The 27,837-nt window shown below is 42.9% G+C and overlaps 1 protein-coding gene across 2 annotated transcripts in view; it reads left to right on the top strand.

The window, feature by feature from the left end:
- The window catches only part of ANKRD44 (ankyrin repeat domain 44), a 724,718-nt gene that overhangs the window by 565,462 nt on the left and 131,419 nt on the right, over positions 1-27,837 (top strand). For both annotated transcript variants that reach the window (XM_063430205.1, XM_063430204.1), the window contains exon 23: positions 11,958-12,041. In XM_063430205.1, the coding sequence (XP_063286275.1) occupies positions 11,958-12,041 (84 nt within the window). The remainder of the gene's footprint in view (positions 1-11,957; positions 12,042-27,837) is intronic.

Raw genomic sequence — 27,837 nt, 5'->3', positions numbered from 1 at the left:
CATACCCCCACGATTTCCATTCATGTTACAAAATGAAAAAACAAGGGGTATCGATTCTGATTGGGAAATGGGTAGCCTTCTCGCTACTTAAGAAAACAGGTGACAAACACGGTAGATATTTATTACTCCAATGCTATATAAACAATGAACCTTACACGCTCATCAACATTTATGGCCCACACACTAACCAAGTGGAATTTGCGGACAAAGTCTTCGCCCTAGCGAGTGCACATAGATTTGGAACTACGGTAATCGGAGGAGATACCAATTTTCTCCTGGACTGTTCTCTAGATTCCACATCCACCGACGGATTAACCAAGGCATCCGCGCGTAGATCACACAAAACCTCATCACTGCTGTGCGAACAAATTCTCCAACACAATTTCCTAGATCCTTGGAGGGTCCTCCACCCGTTGGAGAGAGATTACACCTTCCATTCCCTAGCACATAATACATATACTAGAATTGACAGGTTCTTAATCCCAACTACGCTCATGCAAGCAGTCCAAAAGACGACAATAGGTCTTGTAACCTGGTCAGACCATGCCCCAATCACCCTAACCTTATCAGAAAGATGTGCCACTGCGGGCAAGGGAACATGGAGGCTGAATGACTCCCTGCTCCGTGACCCTAAAATTGTAGACCAAATCAAGGCGGATTTTATTGATTACTTTGAAACGAACCTGACCCCCGACGTAGACCTGACCACTGTCTGGCTCGCGCACAAAGCGGTAATAAGAGGCCTTCTGATAAGAGCAGGGAGCTACGCTAAAAAGCAGAGACTTAAAGATTATTCCACTTTAATCGCCAAGATCACTGACCTTACACACAAAAATAAAACAAGTCCCACGCACACACTGCGTCATGAACTCTCTATACTGCACACAGAACTCAGAAACATAGAACTGGCCAAAACCACCCACATACTTCAGGCTACAAACATAATTTTTTCTAGCAAGGGAATAGAGCCGGAGCACTGTTAGCAGCACGACTTAGAGCTCGAACAGCCCATTCCAGGATAGCATACATTACCACAGCGACAAAACAAAAACTCACCAACCCTCAAAACATCGTAGATGCATTTGCAGCCTACTACGGCGAGCTCTAGAACCTTAAAGACGACCCCAAGATAGAACCGCCCGCCACACAAGACATTCTTGACTTCTTAGCACAAACTGCTTTACCCAAACTCTCCCCAGACAACATAGCCTCTCTCACCACCCCATTTACTGCCCAAGAAATAGACGCAACAATTAAGAAGCTTCCCAAACACAAAGCACCTGGCCCAGATGGATACACCAACCTTTACTACCAAACCTTTGCGTCTGTCCTATCACCACACCTATCCACACTACTCAACCACTGTTACTCGCAGGGATCTTTACCCTCCGAAATGCTAAAGGCCCACATCTCCACTCTCCCAAAACCAGGTAAGCCTCAAACACAATGCCAAAATTTTAGACCCATATCCTTATTAAATGTAGACGTCAAACTCTACGCTAAACTCATAGCCAACCGTCTATCCTCCATTCTCCCTACGTTAATACATAATGACCAGTCCGGCTTTGTCAAAACAAGACAGGGCTCGGACAATACCAGGAAGATCCTGAACATCTTATCTCACTCACACACCAAGAACGGACAAGGCCTTCTCTTAGCACTGGATGCGGAGAAGGCCTTCGACAGGCTCAATTGGAACTATATGCAACATGTCTTACGAGCGTTTGGTTTCACTACGCCCATAATCCGAGGTATCATGGCACTCTACAATGCCCCGACAGCTCAAGTTTCCAATGCAGGTTTCCTCTCCACCCCATTCAAAATAACAAATGGAACTCGCCAGGGATGTCCCTTATCCCCGCTACTATTTGTCCTGTCATTAGAGCCATATCATTAGACGTCAACCTACAATTAAGGGCATAATGGTAGGTAAGTCTGAATATAAATTGTCCATGTTTGCAGACGACATCCTCTTAACATTGAGCGACGTGCCTTCGTCCCTGCCCGCATTGATATCACTCTTACAACAATACGGTAACCTGACATACTACAAATTAAATCAAACAAAAACCCAAGCACTGCCTATAAGCCTTCCTAGAGACTTAACTCTTGAACTTAGCAGCACATACGATTTCGATTGGAGGTCAGACTATATCACCTACCTCGGGGTCAAAATCGCGTCCACGACTGAGCAAATATTCCAATATAACTACAAACCACTCCTTAACTTATGCAAAGCTGAGTGCCTGAGGTGGAAACCAGTTAAATTGTCATGGTTGGGCAGAATCAATACAGTAAAAATGATTCTCCTTCCCAAACTGTTGTACGTTTTCCGCCTCCTACACCTACGGGCACCTCCATTGTTTTTCAAATCACTCCAAAAAGTGCTTTCTTCTGATATTTGGGATGCCCACAAACCAAGAATCTCTCAACGTTTCCTTCAGAATCACCACATGGAGGGAGGTGTTGGCCTTCCTGATATTCACACATATTATAAGACGGCCATCTTAGAGGCGGCAGTGAAACTTCACACCTCAAAAGGGATTTTCCAATGGGTGGACATGGAGGTGGACCAGTTGGCTGGCACCTCGCTAGTTAACATACTCTGGACACCGAAATCGTTGCGCCCCAAAAACGCAACATTTTTGCCAACTACGGCACTAACCCTACACCATTGGGACGCAATACGCCAAAAACACCACGCACCTCATAAATACCACCCACGCTCCCCACTGACAGCCCTGAAAGTGGTTTCACCCTGGCTCTCACTACACTCCTGGGTCAAACTAGGTATAACCACCCTCAAACATGTCCTGCACATGAACCACATCAAGCCCTTTGCAGAACTCCAAAGGGAATATCATCTACCGAATTCCTCAGTGTTCCTGTACATGCAACTCAAGAGTATCATACCCACCCACTGCATAGTGCAGACACGAGGGACCTGGAGGCTTTATATGATAGATGCTGGCAGGCCCCATCCAAACCTAAATCTCTTACCTCCTGCTACAGATCCCTACTGCGAACATCACCGCCTCCGCCCCCTACATTTATGACACAGTGGCTCATAGAATGTGACACGACCTCTAACACGGAAATACTGCAGTCTCTCAATGCACTCAAAGGACTCACACAATGCTATTCTCATATTGAAGCGCATAAAAAACTAGTGTATAGGTAGTACCTAACGCCCCAAAGACACAAAATGTACAAAACGGTCCCCCCGTTCTGTTGGAGGTGTGGAACAGAAAGTGGCACGATGATGCATATTTGGTGGTCATGCCCCCGTATCCGTCCGCTCTGGCAGGAAGCACAAACTATCCTGCAAACTATAGGTATCACTGGGCCGCCTCTAGACATGCAAACAGGCATTTTCTTAAAGTACCCCAACTTAATACCGAAACGAGTTAAAACCATCATGGCGCTCACGGCTTTAGCAGTGAGAAACCTAATCGCAAATTATTGGAAGCAGACAAATTGCCCCTCTAGGACCCTACTCCTGGCCAAAATTCACCAGTACTACACCCATGAGTGTTTCTCCGCTCAAACGGTGACACACACAGGTTACGTGTCTTATCAACCTGGGCCCCATGGGTCACATACTGGGAGGGGCAACTTACGCACCCATCCCCCTCTGTCCACCAAGGAGGGCCCCTTAACAGCCCAACATCCTCGGCTTCTGACTAAGAGCTATACAATTAAGGCAACTACAATTCCAGGAACAACCTAAGCTTGTAATAACACAGGATGCCACCCGAATCATGTAAACCCATCTCCGTGTTGCACTGTGGGTGGACCTAACATGTGAATGCTGGAGGCTCTCCCTCCCCTCTCCACCCTTGACTGCCTCTAGGGATCGTGGCCTTTCCTAGCAGGACCCCTACAATTCAAAGATTACTGAGCCTATGTCTCCCACAGGAGTCCTAACTACCAACCCCCTTGAACTATCTGAGGCCCGAAGCAACACGGAGATTTGGTAAGGGGGCCACCGACAATAATCAGTGCCATGTCCACAAACTTGAGCTGCTGCTAGCACGGTTATAGCTAGCAAATGAGATAACATGAAGTAAGCTGCTTCTCAAACTGTCCCACAACATTACAAGGTATATCCCCATGATTTAACTCCCAGGGTACCGAAGCACCTTGTAGAGAGGCACACCAAAGCCCTTATTTCCAGGGTGAGAGGCAACTCCCATACTTCATATGGCCTATGTTAGTAGGCACTTAAAGTGGGCACCCGATATGGATAACGAGACTACATGACATTTTGCTCTGTACTCTATACTCGAACAATGGATACACATACAATACACAATAATGTAGCACAGTGCAGGGTGTGTCCCAAGCACTACACGCTATACTAGGCATCAACCATCACACATAGGACGACGACCTGGATCTGTATTTGCATATAGTGTAACCCACACACCAAAGGTTCTGTATTGCATACTCTGCATCACTTGTTCTGCTCAATATACGGTGTATTCATAAGCATAATTAAACTGCAATGCATGCCAAGCTGTATTATTGTAAACTCTGATATCCCTACCCCCGACCCCGCTTCTTCTTTCTGTACCCCCCCCCCCCTCCCCCCTTGCAAAAATGTCATCATTGTATATAGGAAAATGTTGATGTGTTGTTCCACAATGTAAAATGCTACATATTATACTGGAATGATTCGATGGAATCTTGTACATCCCCTACCCCTTCTTTCTTCTTTCTGTATCCCTTTTATTTTTTACTATTGCAAAATAAAAATTTTGAATCTAAAAAAAAAAAGGGGGGTTTTGAACCATAGTGTGTCAAAACATTTTTTGGAGGTTCATCAATCTAACCCTAAAGAAATGGAATTGATGGCCATACAAAAAGTCTCAACTACCGTATTTTTCGCTCCATAAGACGCACTTTTTTTCCCCTCAAAAGTGAGGGGAAATGTCTGTGCGTCTTATGGAGCGAATATGAAGCTTTACTTACCTGTCTTGCAGCGTTGGCCGGCAGCACAGGGCGCACCGCGGTAGTGGAACTTGAATTTCATGTTCCGGTTTCCGGCGGGACTGAAAGGAAGTGTGCACAAGCTGAGTGCGCACTTCCTTTCAGTCCCGCCGGAAACCGGAACATGAAATTCAAGTTCCACTACCGCGGTGCGCCCTGTGCTGCCGGCCAACGCTGCAAGACAGGTAAGTAATTATGGGACAAGGGGAGGACAGTATGGGAGAGAAGAATATGGGGAGGGGGATGAAGTCTATGGGGAGGGGGGGGGATGAAGTATATGGGGAGGGGGGGGGATGAAGTCTATGGGGAGGGGGGGGGATGAAGTCTATGGGGAGGGGGGGGATGAAGTCTATGGGAGGGGGGGATGAAGTCTATGGGGAGGGGGGGATGAAGTCTATGGGGAGGGGGGGGATGAAGTCTATGGGGAGGGGGGGGATGAAGTCTATGGGGAGGGGGGGATGAAGTCTATGGGGAGGGGGGGATGAAGTCTATGGGGAGGGGGGGATGAAGTCTATGGGGAGGGGGGGTGAAGTCTATGGGGAGGGGGGGATGAAGTCTATGGGGGGAGGGGAAGGGGGGGGATGAAGTCTATGGGGGGAGGGGATGAAGTCTATGGGGAGGGTGGGGATGAAGTCTATGGGGAGGGGGTGGATGAAGTCTATGGGGAGGGGGTGGATGAAGTCTATGGAGAGGGGGTGGATGAAGTCTATGGGGAGGGGGTGGATGAAGTCTATGGGGAGGGGGTGGATGAAGTCTATGGGGAGGGGGTGGATGAAGTCTATGGGGAGGGGGTGGATGAAGTCTATGGGGAGGGGGTGGATGAAGTCTATGGGGAGGGGGTGGATGAAGTCTATGGGGAGGGGGTGGATGAAGTCTATGGGGAGGGGGTGGATGAAGACTATGGGGAGAGGGTGGATGAAGACTATGGGGAGAGGGTGGATGAAGACTATGGGGAGGGGTGGGTGAAGTCTATGGGGAGGGGGTGGGTGAAGACTATGGGAGAGAGGAGAAGACTATGGGAGGGGGGGACACTATGGGACAGGGGAGAAAACAAATATTCTGTACAAACTGTCCCATAGTAAGAAACACTATGGGACAGTTTGTTCAGAATATTTTTTTTCTGGGTTTCTTCCTCTAAAAACTAGGTGCGTCTTATGGTGAGGTGCGTCTTATGGAGCGAAAAATACGGTAATTGGAAAGGGGGAAATTATGCTTTTAACTTAAAGAACCACTATAGTGCCAGGAAAACATACTAGTTTTCCTGGAACTATAGTGCCCTGAGGGTGCCCCCACCCTCAGGGTCCCCCTCCCGCCGGGCTCTAGGGGGAGGAAGGGGTTAAACTTTACCTCTTTCTCCAGCGCCGGGCGTGGAACTCTTCTCCTCCTCTCCTCCTCCATAGCGACGCCATCAGCTGAATGCGCATGTGCGGCAGGAGCCGCGCGCGCATTCAGCCAGTCCATAGGAAAGCATTCTCAATGCTTTCCTATGGACGGAAGCGTCTTCTCACTGTGAAAATCACAGTGAGAAGCGCGGAAGCGCCTCGAGCGGCTGTCAATGAGACAGCCACTAGAAACTGCTATGTTTATAGAAGAAAGGGTTAATCCTAGCTGGACCTGGCACCCAGACCACTTCATTAAGCTGAAGTGGTCTGGGTGCCTATAGTGGTCCTTTAAGTAAAAAAGAGTGCTCATGGATTTTTGTGCTGCAGACCCTGCACCCAAAGGGACTCAATATAGATTTTGGTTTGGGTCCCATTTTATAATTTTCCCTTTTTTATATATAATATCTTTCTCTTTTTTCATATATTACTATTTTTAAGACTTACTTTTACAAATTGATAGTGGTTTATATATATGGTTTGATTGTATATCTTTTATGCGTTTAAAATCTTGTTTTAAATATCTATGCTGGTTTTTAAAACTGATTTACTATTTTTTAAGATTGATTTATTTATCCTTTATGTTCTTTAGAAAGCTGGTATTCTTTTAATAAATTGATATAAATAATATGACGTACTATTTATTAATATGTGGATATCTCTTTGCCCTTAATTTTTTCCCTCTTTTAAAATGGCGATTCTAATCTCGCCAATATTACAAACATGGACTGAGCAAGCTCAAAACTCGCTAGTTTCTAGCTAGTGATGGGGACGGCCAAGAGAAACCTCATATCCTCCAAACATGACGCAAAACAGAAGTTGCATCACAGAGGAATACCGGAAGTAAAGCGGATACATGTCATTGACTGTAACGAGCTGCCATTTTGGGAAGGTCAATGCATGAATTATCACATAGGAAACCATTGACGAGCATCCATTTAAGTGGTGGCAGTGAAAACCGGATTTCTATAAAAGGCAAAGAGGAGGGACTGGTTTGGGAAATTGTTAACATGCGTTTTTTATCTGCAATTAATATACTTGTTATTGCACCTGAGTAAGACCTAAAGGAATTTGTTGAAACGCGTTGTGCTTGCTTTTTATTATAATAAACTGTTATTTTATACTCCATACTCTGGTTCCAGCACTTTATCCAGAAGAATACGATCTTATCTCTGGGGGACCTGTATTGTTTATCACATTCCAAGTGGAGATTACTATTATGCTTATTATGCTGCTTAAAGGGTTCCCTCTCCATCCCAATCCCCGGTTACTGAAGGGGTGAAAACCTCTTCATTCACTTACCTGAGGCAGTGACGATGTCCCTCGTCGCTGTCTCCTCCTCCTACTGGCTCTGTCGGCCGGTTGGTGAGACTGATCCCGCCCACCGGCCGAGGAGACCTAATGCGCATGCGCGGCAATGGCGCGCATGCGCATTAGGTCTCCCCATAGGAAAGCATTGAAAACGAATTTAAATGCTTTCCTATGGGGATTTGGGCGACGCTGGAGGTCCTCACACAGCGTGAGGACGTCCAGCGACGCTCTAGCACAGATAATCTGTGCTATAGAGCAGGAAGTTCCCTCTAGTGGCTGTCTAGTAGACAGCCACTAGAGGTGGAGTTAACCCTGCAAGGTAATTATTGCAGTTTAGAAAAAACTGCAATAATTACACTTGCAGGGTTAAGAGTAGTGAGAATTGGCACACAGACCACTCCAATGGGCAGAAGTGGTCTGGGTGCCTGGAGTGTCCCTTTAACCCCTTAAGGACACATGACATGTGTGACATGTCATGATTCCCTTTTATTCCAGACGTTTGGTCCTTAAGGGGTTAAGTTTAGAGCCGACTGATATGACTCTAAAAATTGTGAGTTTTCCATATTAAGAATTTAATATAGAATTTCATATTACGCTATGATGGTCTTTTATGCTTATACCTTTTAGATACCATTTATTGTATCTACAATATACCATTGTGTGTGCAACTACCCTTTTTCTTTTGATTCAGCTATATGTACGTAAGTGTTTTTTTGGTGACTAAACACTGGGGTGTGTTCAGACGCACTGGGATATATTTATTGTTTTGATACATCTTATTTAATTTTAGCGCCACTTATCCTTTTCAAGTATTCATTCTGTTACACTGCCTCCTCCGAACATGGCACATTCACCCCAACCCTGTGTTACATCCCCCAAATGCCACATGCAGCGTGTCACATTAACGTCCTCCAATCCTGTCACATTTACACCCCCATGCCCTGTCACACTCCCTCCTTCAACCATGTTACAATTGCCCCCCTATCATTCTCACCCTGCCTCATTTTGTTACATTCAACCCCGCAACCCTGTCTTATTTACACCTCTCACCCTGTCACACTCACCCTGCCACAGTTACCCCTTTACTCACCTTGTCACAGTTACAAACTGAAGACATTCATCATACACACATGCACAAAGGTCATGGACAGCCCCCATAAATACCACACATCACAAGCAGCTACCCCACACTTACACTCCCAGACACATACTCATAAAGACATACATTCACACACAAGGATACTCTCGGTCAGACACACACTTTCATGCACAGGTAGACAATGCCAGATACACTCAGAATTACACACTGTCAGTAATGTATACACAACTGCAAGCCTATGTAATCATACCCTGCAGTCGTGTGTAAATGGCTAGCATAATTAATTCAATTATGCCATAACTACAGTTGGAGAGCTCACAACACAGCGGCAAAGGGAGCCGTGACCCTGCAAGCCACTGAACAAATGAATATAGAGACTAGCTCTCTGTATCCAGTGCTGCAAGCTTGTCCAATACAGCTACAGCACCTTATACACACAATGCAACCCCTATTTTTTTTCACTTTGGGTTTTAGTGGGGGCCTCATGTTTGAGTTTCGCCTAAGGCCTCACAGAGTCTAGAGCAGCCACTGGTAATTGAACTTTATAAAGATGGAAAAGGATATAAAAAGATATCCAGAGTCTTGAAATGCCAGTCAGTACTGTCCAATCACTTATTAAGAAGTGGAAAATTCAGAGATCTCTTCATAACAAGCCAAGATCAGGTAGACCAAGACAGATTTCAGCCACAACTGCCAGAAGAATTGTTCAAGATACAAAAAAAAAAAAAAACACAGGTAACCTCAGGAGAAATATAAAGAAGCCTTTACTGCGCCAATGCCACAAAAAAGCTCAGTTACAATATGACAACGTCATGACACGCCTCACAGCTTCTGGCATTCTGTAATTTGGAGTGACTAGACCAAAATAGAACTTTATGTTTGGAAAGGGTTTAACTAGACCTATAGTTAAAATAATACCATCCCCACTGTGAAGCATGGTGGTGGCTTACTGATGTTTTGGGGGTGTCGATGGCAAGATGAATGCATCATTCTATCAGAAAATACTGGCAGACAATTTGCATTCTGCTGCACGAAGGCTGCGCATAAGACGCTCTTGGACTTTCCAGCATGACGATGACCCTAAGCATAAGGCGAAGTTGACCTTCCAGTGGTTACAGCAGAAAAAGGTGAAGGTCCTGGAATGGCTAACACAGTCTCCTGATCTTAATATCATTGAGCTACTCTGGGGGAGATCTCAAACATGCGATTCATTCAAGACGACCAAAGACTTTGCATGACCTGGAGGCATTTTGCCGAAACAAATGGGCAGCTACACCACATGTAACTAAATATAGAAATCATAGTGGATACGTTTTGTACCCAAGAAAAGTGTCCAAAAATGCCCAGATTGGATTGGAAATCGTTGAATTAAATTTGACTGGGCTTAGGTCACATCACAATCTGGTGCGGAGTTCCAGACTGTTGCGGCTAAGTGCCGGTCACTGCAATAGTCTGTTTTCTTCATGGAACAGGGAGGCTCCCCTGCCTCTCAGGTAGCGATTGATGTTTGTTTCTCCTCTAACTCTCCTCCAATAAAAGCTCTCCTAGATGTTAATTTAAGGGAGTAGGAACAGCCATTAGTTTCAATGGGCAGCCGCAGGGGACCAGGCTGTCCCAGAATTTGGGGAAAAAAACAGAGAGAGGGTGCTCAGAGTGATATGGGCTTGGGTAGGATATTAGGTGGGCAGGGGTGATTAGATCTTTTGCAGGATTTCTGTTTAGGAGCCATGCACAGGTTAATCCACAATCCTGGTGCAGGATCGTTCACAACAGTAAATATCTCAATTATGGAATCCACAGGCACCCACATGCTAGGAAAAGTCCAAAGCAAATCAACTGTCAGTTGGGGTCAGGGCAGTTGCAGGAGGAGGCTTTCATTGGTTAGTAACTTTTAGACTTGTCTAGTAGAATAGGACATTTTGAGCCTTGTTGCAGTGTATATATGACTGCACTCATGGTCTTATGGTCTTACATATGGATAAAGTCCTTTATTTCATTTTTATAATATCTAGAAAGGAGAACATTGACGTTTCAGTCCCCAAGAGGGACTTTCTTCAGGATCAGGATTAATCTCTGTTAGAGGCTGAAACGTCGACCTCCCCATTCTAGATTCTATAATTTAATAAAGGACATTATCCATATCTAAGTGAGTGAAGGTAAACAATTAATTTTTCTGTATACTTATTGCCTTTTGAAATGGCACCTTTCACTTACAGTTTTTTCAGCCTGAGTGCAAGGACTCTGTCTATATAAATATATAAATACTTTTTTTTTGTTACAAAGGTTTATTTTGAAATGGCAAACATGGTAATAAAACTATGGTAATTCATCACAGGTTAATAGCTTTGCAAAGTTTAGGTATAAGATGATTTTACAAAATGTATTTTATACAAATACATGACTTGGACCAAGGAAGCCCTTTATTGCCAAAAAAAACAAAAACAAAAAAAACAGCCACAAAATACCTGCTACTGAGTACCTTTGACAACTCAGTTAAGTATGGCAACTATACTGCTATTGGAAATAACCTTAGGCTGTATTAAAACTAAAACAAAATGAAATAATTAACAAAATATATTATAAGTATGCCATGTATGATCCCATGCTGTCTGACATACAGATGAGACAGCATTCGAGATCCTCAACCCCTGCCTGGAAGGTGATGCTATTCAGATCAACTTTACTAACCAAGACCCAGAGGTCTTCTTCATCAACTATCACTAGACTTAACAGTTGTCAACGTGTGAAATTGCCAAGATGGAGAATCCGTTTAGCCCATCTGCAGTCTTCAAGATACAAAGCACCTCTACATTCACCACACCAGGTTTCTCTATTGGCTGACATTTCTCCACATTGGCTTGCCTATAATTACACCTGCCAATTCAACATCTACAAAAGCATTTAAACACTCAATGAAAGAACAAACAAAGCATTGGTTGTAACATAATCTGCTTGCTGAACTGTTTCAGTTTGCTTTATGTATTTGTTTTGTTTCTTTGCTTGTGGTTGATATGAGTAGAGATTGCTGCATGTCTCATACCATAACTCTGCCATTTCTCCTCTATTTTAATCATCTTTATAATTGTATAAAGTCATATATTGATATTTTTATACAATGGTTATTCTTTTTTGTTTGTTTGTTTGTTTTTTACATTAAAATATATGTTGTATTTTAGAATGAATAACCATGAGAACTGTGCTTCTTTGCTTATTGGGTCAATAGACGCAAGTATTGTTAACTGTAAGGACCGCAAAGGAAGGTAAGAGTCACATACAGCTGTTACACATGTATCATTTACAGAAACAATTGACTGTACAGTGCAAATGATGGTAAGAGTACATTTAAAACATTTGTAATTTTAATTGTCCAAAAGAATATCATAAAGGTCCTAAGGATGACCCCTTTGTTTTCTTTACTTATAACTTGGGAGAATCCAACTATCTCTCTATACTTACAATTCCAATAATTCATGGCATACAGAGAAGAAGAAATTTGCAGGTGAAATGCATGGAAGAAATGATACACGTAATATCCTATTTTTGAAAACAATTATTCACTAGAGTTTTGTAAAAAGACAAATGTTAACAAGAGGAGGTATAAGGAGAGTAGAGCTGGGTGTGGGACCAAATTACTCTAGAGGATTCTCTTCAGGAATTTTGTTTCAGTTGAGCTACTGGGATACTGGTCAAACATGGACTGTTGGTTCTTCTGGGCTACTTTAAGAAGTCATTTCTAATCCTACATGTAGTCATAATGGTACACAGAATGTTTAAAATTGACATTTGAACAAGTAAGTGGGATATGGGCGTTTACTGCAGTAAATGGAGAATTGTTATAGTATTATAGCTCTGGTAGGCCAGTGATCTGACTCTTGGTCTGTGTATTCTTATGGTATTAATTTACTTTGTATTTCTTTCACAACATACAGAATAGTTAGATACGCACTACTACTCCTTTCACCAAATATCTAGACTTCTCTGACACAGGAACCGCTATGGAAAAAAATTTTATGAAAAAATAATTGTACAGTACCCACTTCCAGGTTGCTCATTGAGGGGCTGCAAATTCCCGCTCTAGGTAGATAGTGTGCTTACAGACAAAGATACTCGTGGTGGAGCGCTGATTAAAATGAGTAGAGATAAGAACAGGGTATAGAGATAGGAAACCTAACTACCTATAAAGTACTAAAACAGAATAACACATAAACCATTCTTCTCTAAACAGTTGTATGTATCTATACAAAAAAATAATATCACACAACCTAATAAAATGCACCAAAGGTAAAAAAGTCTTTGAAGGATAAAAACGGGGAATCCAAAAAAAGGGGGTGAAAAAATTATAAATGAAAGTCCAATTTGGTTTGCCAAAATGCTAAAAGTTTTTCATTCCATCATAATGTTCCTTGTGTATATAAAACAGAAAGAAAAGGGTATCAGTTATGAAACTCCTTATAAGACACAATTAGGTTAAAAGGTTCAAATTTATTTAATCCAATATTGTTAAAAATATATAAAAAAAAATACCGTATTTATCGGCGTATAACACGCTCTTATAGAGACAATGGCTCTGACTTACCAGTGGCAAAACATTTTCTTGAATTCAATCATCCATTACCATCCATGAAATTTTTGGCAATTGACCACATACCCTTACCAATACGCGGCGGTGGCCTGCAAAAAACTTCTACTACAGAAAGAACTTTACTGGATAAGAACCTATGACACTGTACACCCCAAACGACTTAACAAAAAATATTCTCTGGGGATATTCCTATGATTTTTATTGAGACCAGTATTTTTACAATATACTGTGCCTTAATCATTTACTTTATGACATAATATATGCATTGTTGATCTGGCAGTATGTACTGGAGTGTATTAGTCACTTACTGTACTCAGGCATTGATCATATAGTGTATCCCCTCAGCATTACTTTTGTTACTTTTGTAAAATATTTGTTTACAGTTTTTGCATTTTTTGTTGCTACATTTAGTCTACATGGACTTAGTGCCAAACTTTATTCTGTCCCATGTCAATAGCATCTACCAGTCAAGCTAGCAATGTCTTTTGTATGTGCTTGTTTTTTTCTGTACATTTTGTACATTCATTCATTTATGTATTTATCATTTGCCATTCATTCAATTATTGATTGTATACTCTCACAATAGGCTTTATGTGTGTATATTCATGTGAACATATTTTTGCTTATATGATTGCCATTAGTCTTGTATACACCTTTTAGGTTGGTCCAGCTGAGCAGTGTAATTAGGACTTTTTACTAGTATTCTGCCATATTTACTATGCCTAGCTTTATCCATAGTGAGGTCCATAACCTTAGCCTCTGTTCCCATTAGTTCGGCACTTTTTACCCTGCCGTCCATTTTATTTAGAGCCCAGCTCCATTCCCTTCCACTCCACTGTTTTTTACTAGAGGTCTGGCCATTCTCCTTTTTTTTTTCTCCCAGCAGCAGCAGCAGCAGCTGCAACCAGCCCAGGGGTTGATTGTGAGTAAAGCCTGTATAAAGTTTATTGATTATGTTAATGCACTTGTGGGTTATTTAACCCCTTCAGGACAGAGTCAATAGTGCACGTTCTGATCAAAACAAAACGTAAACAAAAACTGGAATTTGCGCTATATGTCTGTTCACCCGTAGTTCCCCTCTTTCATATTATATGCACCCACACTTATTATATATCATTTTGTTCAGGAGAAACAGGGCTTTAATTTATCATTAACTATTCATATATGGAACATAATTAATTATGAATACAATTTTTAAAAAATGTGAGAAAATAAGATTTTTTTTTAAATTTGTATTTCCGTCTGACATTTTAGCTGTGAATGTCATAATACTGTTTTACTGCACAAAAATGCACATATTTGTAATCAGCGATGTCTCACGAGTACAACAGTATCCCCCATTAACAGGTTTTATGGTGTTTTGGAAAGTTACAGGGTCAAATATAGAACGTTCCATTTTCCAATAGAAATTTGCCAGATTGGTAATGTTACCTTTGAGACGGTGTGGTAGCCCAGCAATGAGAATTACCCTCATAATGGCATACCATTTGAAAAAGTAGACAACCAAAGGTATTGAAAGTGGGGTATGCTTAGTCTTTTTTAGTAGCCACTTAGTCACAAACACTGGCCAAAGTTAGAGTTCATATTTGTTTTTGTGTTAAAAAAGCAAAACACGAATATTTGGCTAGTGTTTGTGACTAAGTGGCTACTAAGAAAGATTGGACATACCCACTTGCAATATCTTGGGTTGTCTACTTTTGCAAATGGTATGCCATCATGGGGGTAATTCTCATTCCTGGGCTACCATACGCTCTCAAAGGCAACATAACCAATCTGGCAAATTTCAATGTCAAAAAAATGAAATGCAAGCCTTATATGTGACTCTCTAACTTTCCAAAACACCATGAAACCTGTACATGGGGGGTACTGTTATTCTCGGGAGACTTCACTAAACACAAGTATTAGTGTTTTAAAACAGTAAAACATATTACAACAATAATATAGTCCATAAAAGTGCCGTTTGTTTGTAAAAAATGCAAAAAACGTAACTTTTACTTAAATTATCATCGTTGTAATACAATTTACCAATTTGAAACACTAATATTTGAGTTCAGCGAAGTCTCTCGAGTAAAACAGTACCCCCCATGTACAGGTTTTATGTTGTCTTGGAGAGTTACAGGGTCAAATACAGTGCTTGCGAATTAAATTCTCAGCACTTTCTCCCTGTGTTGTCAGGTATGTCAATCAAATTTTAATTAATCAAATCACCTAATTATGTTAAAAGATTACTTTAATATACACGTAGAATTTTAATATACCGTATATACTCGAGTATAAGCCGACCCGAATATAAGCCGAGGCCCCTAATTTTACCCCAAAAAACTGGGAAAACTTATTGACTCGAGTATAAGACTAGGGTGGGAAATGCAGCAGCTACTGGTAAATTTCTAAATAAAATTAGATCCTAAAAAAAATATATTAATTGAATATTTATTTACAGTGTGTGTATAATGAATGCAGTGTGTGTGTATGAATGCAGTGTGTGTATGAATGCAGTGTGTGTATGAATGCAGCGTGTGTATATGAATGCAGTGTGTGTATGAATGCAGTGTGTGTATGAGTGCAGTGTGTGTGTATGAGTGCAGTGTGTGTATGAGTGCAGTGTGTGTGTATGTGTATGTGTGCAGTGTGTGTGTGTGTGTGTGTGTGTGTGTGTATGAGTGCAGTGTGTGTGTGTGTGTGTATGAGTGCAGTGTGTGTGCAGTGTGTGTGTATGAATGCAGTGTGTGTGTATGAATGCAGTGTGTGTGTGTATGAATGCAGTGCGTGTGTATGAATGCAGTGTGTGTGTGTATGAATGCAGTGTGTGTGTGTGTGTGTGTGTGTTGCAGTGGTGGGGGGAGGTGGGCAATTTTTTTTTTTTTATTATTTTAATATTTTTTTTTATTATTATTTATTCTTCTTATTTTGTATTTAATTATTATTATTTCATTTATTTTTTCGTCCCCCCTCCCTGCTTGCTAGCTGGCCAGGGAGGGGGGCTCTTACTCCCTGGTGGTCCAGTGTCATTGGTAGTTCAGTGGGGGGCAGAGGGGGGCAGCAGAGAGCGTTACTTACCTCTCCTGCAGCTCCTGTCAGCTCTCTCCTCCTCCGCGCCGTCCGTTCAGCTCTTCTGTCAGCTCCCAGTGTAAGTCTCGCGAGAGCCGCGGCTCTCGCGAGACTTACACTGGGAGCTGACCGAGGTGCTGAACGGACGGCGCGGAGGAGGAGAGAGCTGACAGGAGCTGCAGGAGAGGTAAGTAACGCTCTCTCACAGCCCCCACAGCCCCAGTCTGTATTATGGCAATGTAAATTGCCATAATACAGACTATTGACTCGAGTATAAGCCGAGTTGGGGTTTTTCAGCACAAAAAATGTACATACGGTATATGCATTTATAGGTATTTAAATTCTACGTGTATACTAATGTAATCTTTTATGTAATTATATGTATTTATCTATATATATATATTTGCGGTTATTTGCATTTTATATATAGATAGATATATATAGAATGTCATTCTAAGTGTATTTTGTTACCAATATATATATATTAATAACAAAATACAGTTAGAATGAAATTACATATGTATATATAATTTATATTAAATTTTGTTTCAATATTTTATTTATTAATTTTATTATTTTATTTATTTATTATTGTAATTATACGTATTTATATTATATATATGTAACGTCATTCTAAGTGTATTTTATTACTAATATATGTACTTATATTATTATTAAAATACACTATGTATGACGTTAAATATATATAATATACATATATATTATATATATAATATATACACATATATTATATATATATATATATATATATATATATATATATATATAAATATATTTATTTTATTTTTAAACATGTTTAATATTTATTTTTTTACAGATCCCACCAGCAGGGGGACTGTCTGATATTTTAGACAGTCCCCCTGCTGGCAGATCCACAGCCAGCTATAGGGGGCCATGTGATCGCTCTTTGAGAGCGATCACATGGCCCCCGGGGGCCTGATTTGCCGTTGGGGGGCTGCCTGGGCTGTGAGGTAAGTATACCGGGCGCTCCAGGGCTCAAAGCTGTTACGGCGTTCTATGCCGTCACAACGACTTTAAAGTCCACTTAAAGCGTGACGGCATAGAACGTTGTAACGGCGTTAAGGGGTTAAACACTGTTGTTTGTATTGCACTGTATCCTGACGAAAGTTCCTTAGAGAACTGAAACGTTGATCTTCTGTGGCAGATGCCTGAATAAAAAGCTAATTTTTTTCACAATATTTTCGAAGTCCTTAGAGTGCTTTATTTCTATTATTTGGCTGTTAAGCACCAGGCTTTTTTACTATTAATCCAGGAGTGCAAGCAATTGGAACTTAAATATATATATATATATATAATTTCATTCTTAGTGTATTTTGATATATATGACCCTTCAGCCTGCTTCCTTGAGCTTCTGGCAAAGATATATCTAATGAGACAGAAAAGGTTATTTTTTATGTACACCCATATACTTATTAACCCTTAATAGGGAACACATGGGATGGGCAGCAGCATTGTAACCAGGCTGTGTGATACAAAGTAAATACAAATACAAAAAGAGAAGTCCTGCGCTTAGTCCCATTACTGCTGGGCCAGCAGCAAGAACTACAATACACATCAGCCCCAATATATAGTAAAAACCAAAGAAAAGAAAATGTTACCTGCGCTTTCTCCTTAATCCCTATGTATATTTAGACAAATGGAGGTCATTTAGTTGCTCCAATGGCCATTGGAGGGAATGCCCGCCTGCCAACGTCAAGGCAGACCCCCCTAAGCGGGTCCTAACACTGACCCTTCAGCCTGCTTCCTTGAGCTTCTGGCAAAGATATCTCTAATGAGACAGAAAGGGGTATTTTTTATATACACCCCTATTAAGGGTTAATAAGTATAGGGGTAACATTTTCTTTTCTTTGGTTTTTACTATATATTGGGGCTGATGTGTATTGTAGTCCTTGCTGCTGGCCCAGCAGTAATGGGACTAAGCGCAGAACTTCTCTTTTTGTATTTGTATTTTTTTTTTTTTTGAAAATTGAAGTTTATTGAGTTTTTCACAAGTCATGGTAATGGGGAAGGGATACAGAAGAAAAGAAGGGGGGGAGGGGGAGGAAGACATACGTTTACTTTACAATTTACAATACAATTTACAATTTAATATTGCATTCCCAGCATAATATTTCAAACCGTTTTTACAGGTATGTTGTGGTACTTTGAGGTCGGTTATGCTAATATTTGAATTTCGGCGAGTTTATTGCCATCTGCTACCTTTGCATTGTTTGTCTCGTCGCTACCCAGTGTTGGATTGTTATGTAACTATGAGGGAGCCTTCTAGTGCCAAACCTATTCCTACTGAACGTCCTTATCTATCGTGTGTCATTTCAAAGGGAGTATTAACCCGAGGTGGACCTCATTTCCTGCCTCCATGTACTCCACAATTCCCATGCATCCGCATATTTATGTTGACTTATTTGTGCCACAGTGTATTGTGTTTCATATATTAATTGCTTGTCTATGTCCTGTATTAGTTGAAGGGTTTTCGGTGCTGCGGGGGATTTCCAGGATCTCGCTATAACCCTTTGTGCTGTCAGAAGGATGTGGTATATCAGTTTTTTAACTGTAGTTGGTAAGTCGGTTGGTATGTCTAGTAATAAAAATGTCAATGGGTCTAAGGCTAACTCAGTCTTGGTGGATTGACTTATGATTTGCTTTACTTCCGCCCAGTACCTTTCCAGTTTAGGGCACCTCCACCAGATATGAAGGACTGAACCTACGTCTCTAGTACATCTCCAGCAAGTCGGGGGTGTATGAGGGAACAATCTATGTAAGCGGGTTGGCACCATATACCACCTATACACTGTTTTTAGATATTGTTCGATCAGTGGGGCTGATTTCACCAGTTTCTTTACCGATGTTACTAAATGTGTCCATGTATCTTCTGTAATGGTATTGCTTGTGTCTGCAGACCATTGTTGTGCCTGAGTGGAGCTATGGAACGGCTGGTAGGGCTGAATACTTTTATAACATTCAGACAGTGGTTTGAAGTTATGAAGGAGTACCCCTGTGATTCCCGCATGTTCCCAGGTCGTCATTCTCCCTCCTGGATTCTGCTTATATGGTTTTCCCTTAGCTTGTTTATGGAGAAAGGATTTTAACTGGATATATGAATAGTGGGATGTGGTTGGAATCTCGTATGTGCTGCATAATGTCGAGAATGGCAATAGTTTGCCCCCTTTGTATAGATGTGTCAGGTGAGTAGCTCCCTTGTCTCTCCATGGTGTTGCATGGAATGTAGGGATACAGTACGGAATTGCGTCAATAGGGGTAGCTAATGACAGCGGGTGATGCGATTCAAAATGTAATTGTCAGGATCGGGACAGGGATCCAACACGCAGAGTACAAACAGTAGCCAGATACGTATACCAGACCTTAGAATGGCCGGACTAATGTAAGTAGTACAGTATAGAATGGTCAAAGACAAGCCGAGGTCGAGGGTAACAGAAGACAGGTAAGCGATAGACAAGCCGAATCAAGGGTAACAGAGATAAGCAGAGTAAGGTAAACAAGCCGGGTCAAAACCAAAAGGGATAATAGAATACACAAGCACTGAGTGACTAGAACAAGCTAGAACCACGACAGGGCAATGAGCTAATGAAAGAAGCTCTGTTAAATACCCTGTTCAGAGCAGTAACCACGCCTCCAAGGCGTCCTGATTGGTCCTGCAGCAATTGAGTGACAGGTCGTTCCGGAGGAGTGTCCTGGTGACAACTTCCTGCCTAGATGCTGTAAAAGGCAGTCACTCCCTCGCGGCCGGCCTTGCATGACCGGATAGACCGTGGGGAAGGGAGCCATCAGGCCGTCTGGATGGAGGAACAGCTAAGTCTCTACCTCTTTCGGAGGTAGAGACCACAGGTACCCTGACAGTACCCCCCCTCTCAGATACGCCCACCGGGCGGAATACACCAGGGCGAGAAGGGAATCGAGAGTGAAACGCCCTGCGGAGAAGGGGAGCATGCACCTCCTCCTGAGGTACCCAACTTCTCTCCTCAGGACCATAACCCTTCCAATCGACCAGATATTGCAGTTTCCCCCGGGAGATTCGAGAATCAACTATGGAATTGACCTCATACTCCTCCTGACCCTCCACCTGAACTGAGCGGGGAGGGGCGATCGTGGAGGAGAACCTGTTACATATTAATGGTTTTAGCAAGGAAACATGAAATGAATTAGGAATGCGTAAGGCATTAGGCAACGCTAAACGATACGCAACTGGGTTAATTTGAGACAGTACCCTGTAAGGTCCAATATATCGAGGAGCAAACTTCATGGACGGCACTTTTAACCGAATGTTTCTAGTACTTAACCATACTCTATCGCCTGGAACAAACACCGGTGCTGCCCTTCTATGTTTGTCAGCGTGTTTTTTAACCAGCGTAGAATTGTGCAGAAGGATTTGTCGAGTTTGATCCCACAACTTTCTTAAATTGGCAACATGAACATCCACCGACGGTATCCCTTGAGAAGAAGACTCCGAAGGAAGGATGGAAGGATGAAAGCCATAATTCAAGAAAAAAGGGCTAGAATGCGTAGAATCACAAATGAGATTGTTATGTGCAAACTCCGCCCAAGGAATCAAACCGACCCAATCGTCCTGGTGTTCTGAAACGAAACAACGTAAATATTGTTCAACTTTTTGGTTAGTGCGTTCAGCAGCTCCATTGGACTGAGGATGATAGGCAGAGGAGAAATTCAATTTGATGCCTAGTTGGGAGCAGAATGATCTCCAAAAACGGGAAACAAATTGGGAGCCTCTGTCAGAGACAATCTGGGAAGGTATCCCATGCAAACGGAAAATCTCCCTGGCGAATATCTCCGCTAATTCGGGCGAAGATGGGAGTTTAGGTAAGGGAATGAAGTGAGCCATTTTAGTAAATCTGTCTACCACAGTGAGGATGACAGTCTGCTTTTTAGAGATAGGCAAATCAACAATGAAGTCCATTGCCAGGCAGGACCAAGGCTTTTCAGGAACCTCTAAAGGGTGCAGAAATCCGCATGGAAGCGAATGGGGTAGCTTGGTCTTGGTACAAACTTCACATGCCCCGATGAATTCTTTAATATCCTTGCGTAAGTCAGGCCACCAAAAATCTTTAGAGACCAGCGCATAAGTCTTGCGGATGCCAGGATGCCCAGCCACCTTGCTGTTATGGAGACAGCGTAGCACCTCCAGTTGGAGAGCGGCAGGAACGAAGTGTCGATCCCCAGGGGTCTGTTTGGGTGCCAAATGCTGAAACTTCATGATCTCAGAAAGCAATGGAGAGTGAATCCTGAGATTCGTGTTCGCGATGATATTCCCCTTAGGAACTATGGAGGACAGAAGTGGTTCAGTCATAGTGGATGGTTCATATTGACGAGACAATGCATCGGCTTTAGAGTTCTTAGACCCAGGTCTATACGTAAGTACATAATTAAAGTGAGTGAGGAACAAGGCCCAGCGAGCCTGCCTGTCGGACAAGCGCTTCGCCTCCCCAATATAAGACAAGTTCTTATGATCCGTTAGAATAGTAACAGGGTGTAGTGTCCCTTCCAGTAAATGTCTCCACTCCTTTAAAGCCTTAATGACCGCTAACAGATCCCTCTCCCCGATGTCATATCTGCTCTCAGGCCCAGAAAATTTTTTAGAGAAGAAACCACAAGGGTGTAACGGTTTATCCACCCCTAACCTTTGAGACAGAACAGCCCCAACTCCTGTCTCAGAAGCATCGACCTCGAGCAAGAAAGGCAGAGTCGTATCAGGATGAACTAGAATGGGAGCTGAGGCAAAAAGTTCCTTGAGAGTCTTAAAAGCACCAAGAGCTTCCTCAGACCAGAACTTAGTATCAGCCCCTTGTTTGGTCATATTGGTAATAGGCGCAATGATAGAGGAGTACCCTTTAATGAAGCGCCTATAGTAGTTGGAAAAACCAATAAACCTTTGGATAGCCTTGAGTCCTTTGGGCAAAGGCCAGTCTAAAATAGATTGGAGTTTACCAGGATCCATTTTAAAACCTTCCCCAGAAATCACGTACCCAAGAAAGTCTACCTGAGACTGATCAAAACTGCACTTCTCCAATTTGCAGTATAGGCCATGTTGCAGAAGTTTGTGTAACACCTTTCTGACCTGTCTATGGTGAGTCTCAATCTCCTTAGAGTGTATTAGTATGTCGTCCAGGTAAACAATGACACAATCATGCTGAAACTCCCTAAGTACCTCATTAATCAAATCTTGAAATACTGCAGGAGCATTGCATAGTCCAAATGGCATAACAGTGTATTCGTAATGGCCATACCGGGTATTGAATGCCGTCATCCACTCGTGACCTTGCTGGATTCTCACCAAATTGTAAGCCCCTCTGAGATCTAACTTGGTGAAGATTTTGGAGCCCTTAAGACGATCAAATAACTCGGTGATCAGTGGGATAGGATAGGCATTTCTGACAGTTATTTTATTCAAGCCTCGGTAATCGATACAAGGTCTCAGCGTGCCATCCTTCTTCTTAATGAAAAAGAACCTCCTGATAAATCCCTTTTCTAAATTCTCCTGAATATACTCCTCTAGAACCGAGTTTTCCTGAACAGACAAAGGATATACATGGCCCCTCGGAGGCATAGTCCCGGGTAGAAGCTTAATTTTACAGTCAAATGACCTGTGTGGCGGCAAAGAATCGGCATTCTTCTTGTCAAACACTGCCCTTAAGTCTAGGTAAAGGTCTGGTATTTGTCTCTCTGTGGACTGAGTAGGATTCTCCTGTATGTTAATATTAGCTAATGGAGAAACCTTGCACAAACACCGATCCTGGCAGCCCTGGCCCCACGAGAGTATCTCCCCTAACTCCCAATTGATAATAGGGTTATGTTCTTTCAACCATGGGTACCCCAGAACTATGGGAACGGAAGGAGACGAAATGAGCAGAAGAGATAAATTCTCCACGTGTAGGATACCAACATTTAACTCAATGGGTATGGTCTCACGAAAGATAACAGGGTCTAGTAGTGGTCTACCATCTATGGCCTCAACGGCCAAGGGTGTCTCCCTTAGCTGAGATGGGAAATTGTTTTTACTAGCAAAGGCTTGGTCGATAAACTTCTCAGCAGCACCGGAATCTATCAAAGCCATAGCCCTTACTACTTCCCTCCCGCAAGTTAAGGAAACTGGTAGCAGAAGCCTGTGATCTTTATAATTAGGAGTAGAGGACAAAATAGAAACACCCAAGGCCTGTCCTCTAGAGAGACTTAGGTGCGAGCGTTTCCCGGGCGGTTAGAACAGTTCGAAAGTAAATGACCCTTAGCTCCACAATACATACACAAACCCTCTCTTCTCCTGTACTGTCTTTCCTCCTCAGAGAGGCGGGTATACCCTATCTGCATAGGTTCAGGAAGCAAAGATACCGTGGAGTCAGGACTTGGAAAAGCGGGGGCTAACCTAAAAGAAGGTCTCCGGTTCCTCTCTCGAGTGTTCTGTCTCTCTCTTAAACGTTCATCTATACGAGAGATGAACGAAATTAAATCCTCTAAATTCTCAGGGAGTTCTCTGGTAGCAACCTCATCAAGGATTACTTCAGATAAGCCATTCAAAAATACATCCATATACGCCTGCTCATTCCACTTGACTTCTGACGCCAGAGACCTGAACTCTAGTGCATAATCCACCAGTGTTTGGTTCTCCTGTTTCAGACGCAACAGTAATCTGGCTGCATTAACCTTTCTACCTGGAGGGTCAAATGTTCTTCTAAAAGCAGTTACAAAGGCGTTATAGTTATAAACTAATGGGTTATCGTTCTCCCATAATGGGTTGGCCCATCTCAGAGCTTTCTCAATAAGTAGGGTGATAATAAATCCTACCTTTGCCCTATCTGTAGGATAAGAGCGAGGTTGCAATTCAAAGTGGATACTAATTTGGTTTAAGAAACCACAACACTTCTCAGGAGCCCCACCATAGCGTACTGGGGGGGTAATGCGAGAAGAAGCACCCACTGTGGCTACCTCTAGACCTGAACCGACAGGAGAAACAGGGGTATTACGTATCTCCTCTGGTGGGTTATTGGCACGAGATAATAGAGCCTGTAGCGCAAGCGCCATCTGATCCATTCTGTGATCCATGGCTTCAAACCTAGGATCAGGAGAAGCCAGCTGACTGTTTGTACTTGCAGGATCCATTGGCCCTGTCGTAATGTCAGGATCGGGACAGGGATCCAACACGCAGAGTACAAACAGTAGCCAGATACGTATACCGGACCTTAGAATGGCCGGACTAACGTAAGTAGTACAGTATAGAATGGTCAAAGACAAGCCGAGGTCGAGGGTAACAGAAGACAGGTAAGCGAGAGACAAGCCGAATCAAGGGTAACAGAAATAAGCAGAGTAAGGTAAACAAGCCGGGTCAAAACCAAAAGGGATAATAGAATACACAAGCACTGAGTGACTAGAACAAGCTAGAACCACGACAGAGCAATGAGCTAATGAAAGAAGCTCTGTTAAATACCCTGTTCAGAGCAGTAACCACGCCTCCAAGGCGTCCTGATTGGTCCTGCAGCAATTGAGTGACAGGTCGTTCCGGAGGAGTGTCCTGGTGACAACTTCCTGCCTAGATGCTGTAAAAGGCAGTCACTCCCTCGCGGCCGGCCTTGCATGACCGGATAGACCGTGGGGAAGGGAGCCATCAGGCCGTCTGGATGGAGGAACAGCTAAGTCTCTACCTCTTTCGGAGGTAGAGACCACAGGTACCCTGACAGTAATCTGTGTTTATCCCAGGTTTTAAAAGCTAAACTGAGTTGTGTCGGCATGGACGGAATTGCTGGTCTAAGAGTTTTTTGTAACCACAATACACTGGACACTCGGAAAGGAGTTATGGCTTGATTCTCCATATGCAACCATTGGGGCTGGTCTGTCCCCTTAAGATGCGCTAATAGCGATGCCAATATTGCGGCTTGGTGGTACGATTTGATGTGTGGGAACACCATCCCCCCTTTTTTTGTGGGTGCCATTAATATTTTTTGGGAGATTGTCGCCCGTCCCGTTCCCCACACAAATTGTATCAATTTGGTCTGTACATTTTTGAAATACGAATTTGGTACCTGCCATGGGAGGTTTCTGAATAGGTATTGGAGCTTGGGCAATATAGTCATTTTGATTGCTACTATACGCTCCGTCCAAGATAGAAAAAGATTTCCCCAGCCCTTCAGTATTTCGGTGCATTCCCTCCAGACCCTAATGTAGTTTGAGGGAAGCATGTCTTGCGGGTGTTTAGTAAATGTCAAGCCTAGGTATTTTATGTTTCCCGTCCTCCATTCAAATGTATATTCCCTCTTTAGTCTTGAGTGTACTTGTGAGTCCAGTCTCAAGCCTAATGCCTGCGTTTTAGCAGTGTTGAGGGAGTAGTAGGACATCGCCCCGTACTCTGTAATGAGTTGCATAATGTGAGGTAGTGATTTTTCCGGGTTGGTAATGTACAACAGGATATCATCTGCGAATGCACTGATTTTAATTGTCCGTCCATGCCAGTCCACTCCCTCTATCTCTTGGTGGGTTCTAATTGCAGTGAGTAGTGGTTCTAAGGCGAGCACGTAAAGCAGGGGTGACAGAGGGCACCCCTGCCTCGTGCCATTGGTAATATCAAACGGTGCGGACATGAAACTTGTAGGACTTGGGCTGTAGGGCGGGATTATAGGGCAAATATTTGCGTAATGAATTGATGTGGGAACCCAAACCATTCTAACACCCGGCGGAGAAAGAGCCAGCCCAGGCGGTCAAAGACTTTTTCGGCATCTAGAGCTAGTAGTAGACCGCCGGGACCAGCCCCCCTCATCCTCTCCAGAATTAGGGACAGTTTTCTATTATTGTCTGTCCCCTGTCTCCCCAGTACGAACCCAGTTTGGTCATCATTTAACAGTGTTGGAAGGAGTTTATTCATCCTGGTGGCCAGTATCTTAGCGTAGATCTTAGCATCAGAATTTAACAATGATATAGGCCTGAAGTTCTTGCATTGGTCTGGGGGTTTCCCTGGTTTAGGCAGGGTCACTATCGTGGCTAGGAGCATCTCGGGGGGGGGAGTTTTCCCGTGTCGGTAGCCGTCTTAAACGTCCGCACTAGCCACGGGGCAAGTATGTCTGTGAATGTTTTGTAATACGAATTAGATAGGCCATCCGCCCCGGGGGACTTCCCCGCTGGCAGCTGTCGGATTGTGTTTAGTACCTCACTTATGGTGATTGGTTCGAGTAGTGTCGAAAGTTGTGAATGATCTAGCTGTGGTAGAGGGAGCTTTGCCAGGTATGCTTTAATCAAGTTATCATCTAGAGGGGCTGTTCCGGGATGGTTCCCTAGGTTATAGAGATTTGCATAGTACTTCGCGAACTCTTGAGATATCTCTAGGGGATTTTGAATCTTTTTATTTTCTGTGGTGTGTAAGTAGGGTATTTTGGAGTGTGCTAACTTCGCTTTTAGCCGATTGGCTAAGTATTTAGTTGCTTTCCCACTATGGTGGTAAGATGTTGCCCTCAGCTTTTGCATATAGTATGCAGTTTTCGCTGCATTCAGTTCTGTTAGTTGGTTGTTTAGTATTTGTATTTGTTCCGCTAGGGCTGGAGATGGGTTTAGTTTGTTTTGAGTCGTCGCTATCGCTAACAGCTTTTGGCATTCCAGTAGGGTTTTCTGTCTGTTCTTTTTGAGGTATGAGGAGCGTCTTATAAAGAGTCCCCTTACTACAGCTTTGTGTGCTAGCCACACAAGTTGGTCAGATACTTCCCCCTTAGAATTCTCTTTAAAGTAGTTTACCAAGTCGTTTTGTACTTGCGTTGTGAATGTTTGGTCATGTAACAACGACTCGTTCAGCCGCCAAGTTCCTCTCCCCTTAAATTGGAAAGAGTCGAACAGGTTTAGATAGACTGGGCTATGGTCCGACCAAGTTATCTCACCAATGTTACAGCTTGAGACTTGTGCTAGTGTTTGTTGGTCCACATAAAAGGTGTCGATCCGTGTGTAAGTGTTGTGAACTTTTGAATGAAATGTGTAATCTCTGCATGAAGAACCCTCCAACTGTCATATAAGTTGTGTAGTATGATTTTTTTAGTGAGTGTTTTACATATGGAAACCATCTGCCCTCGCCTTACTCCTTGTGGGAGCGCCGTCGTGTCTTCCTCTGGTGATGTAATAAAATTAAAGTCACCGCAGAGGATCAGCCCCCCTAATTTGATCTGTTCAATTTTTTGCATGAGACGGTGAAGGAAGATCTCTGCCCCTTTATTGGGGAAGTACGCCGAGACCAGGGTGTACTGAGTGTTATTGAAGAGTCCTACCAATATGATGAACCTGCCCTGTGGGTCTATTATTGTTCTTTGCTCAATAAATGCTACATCTTTGTGAATTAAGATGGTTGTCCCCTTCGTTTTGTTTGCGGACATCGTTTGCGGGTGTGTGACAGA

The sequence above is a fragment of the Pelobates fuscus genome, chromosome 8 (assembly GCF_036172605.1).
Source record: "Pelobates fuscus isolate aPelFus1 chromosome 8, aPelFus1.pri, whole genome shotgun sequence".
NCBI classification, from domain to species: domain Eukaryota; kingdom Metazoa; phylum Chordata; class Amphibia; order Anura; family Pelobatidae; genus Pelobates; species Pelobates fuscus.
Note: the sequence above shows the minus strand (reverse complement) of the source record. Positions and strands in the feature narration are given on the sequence as shown.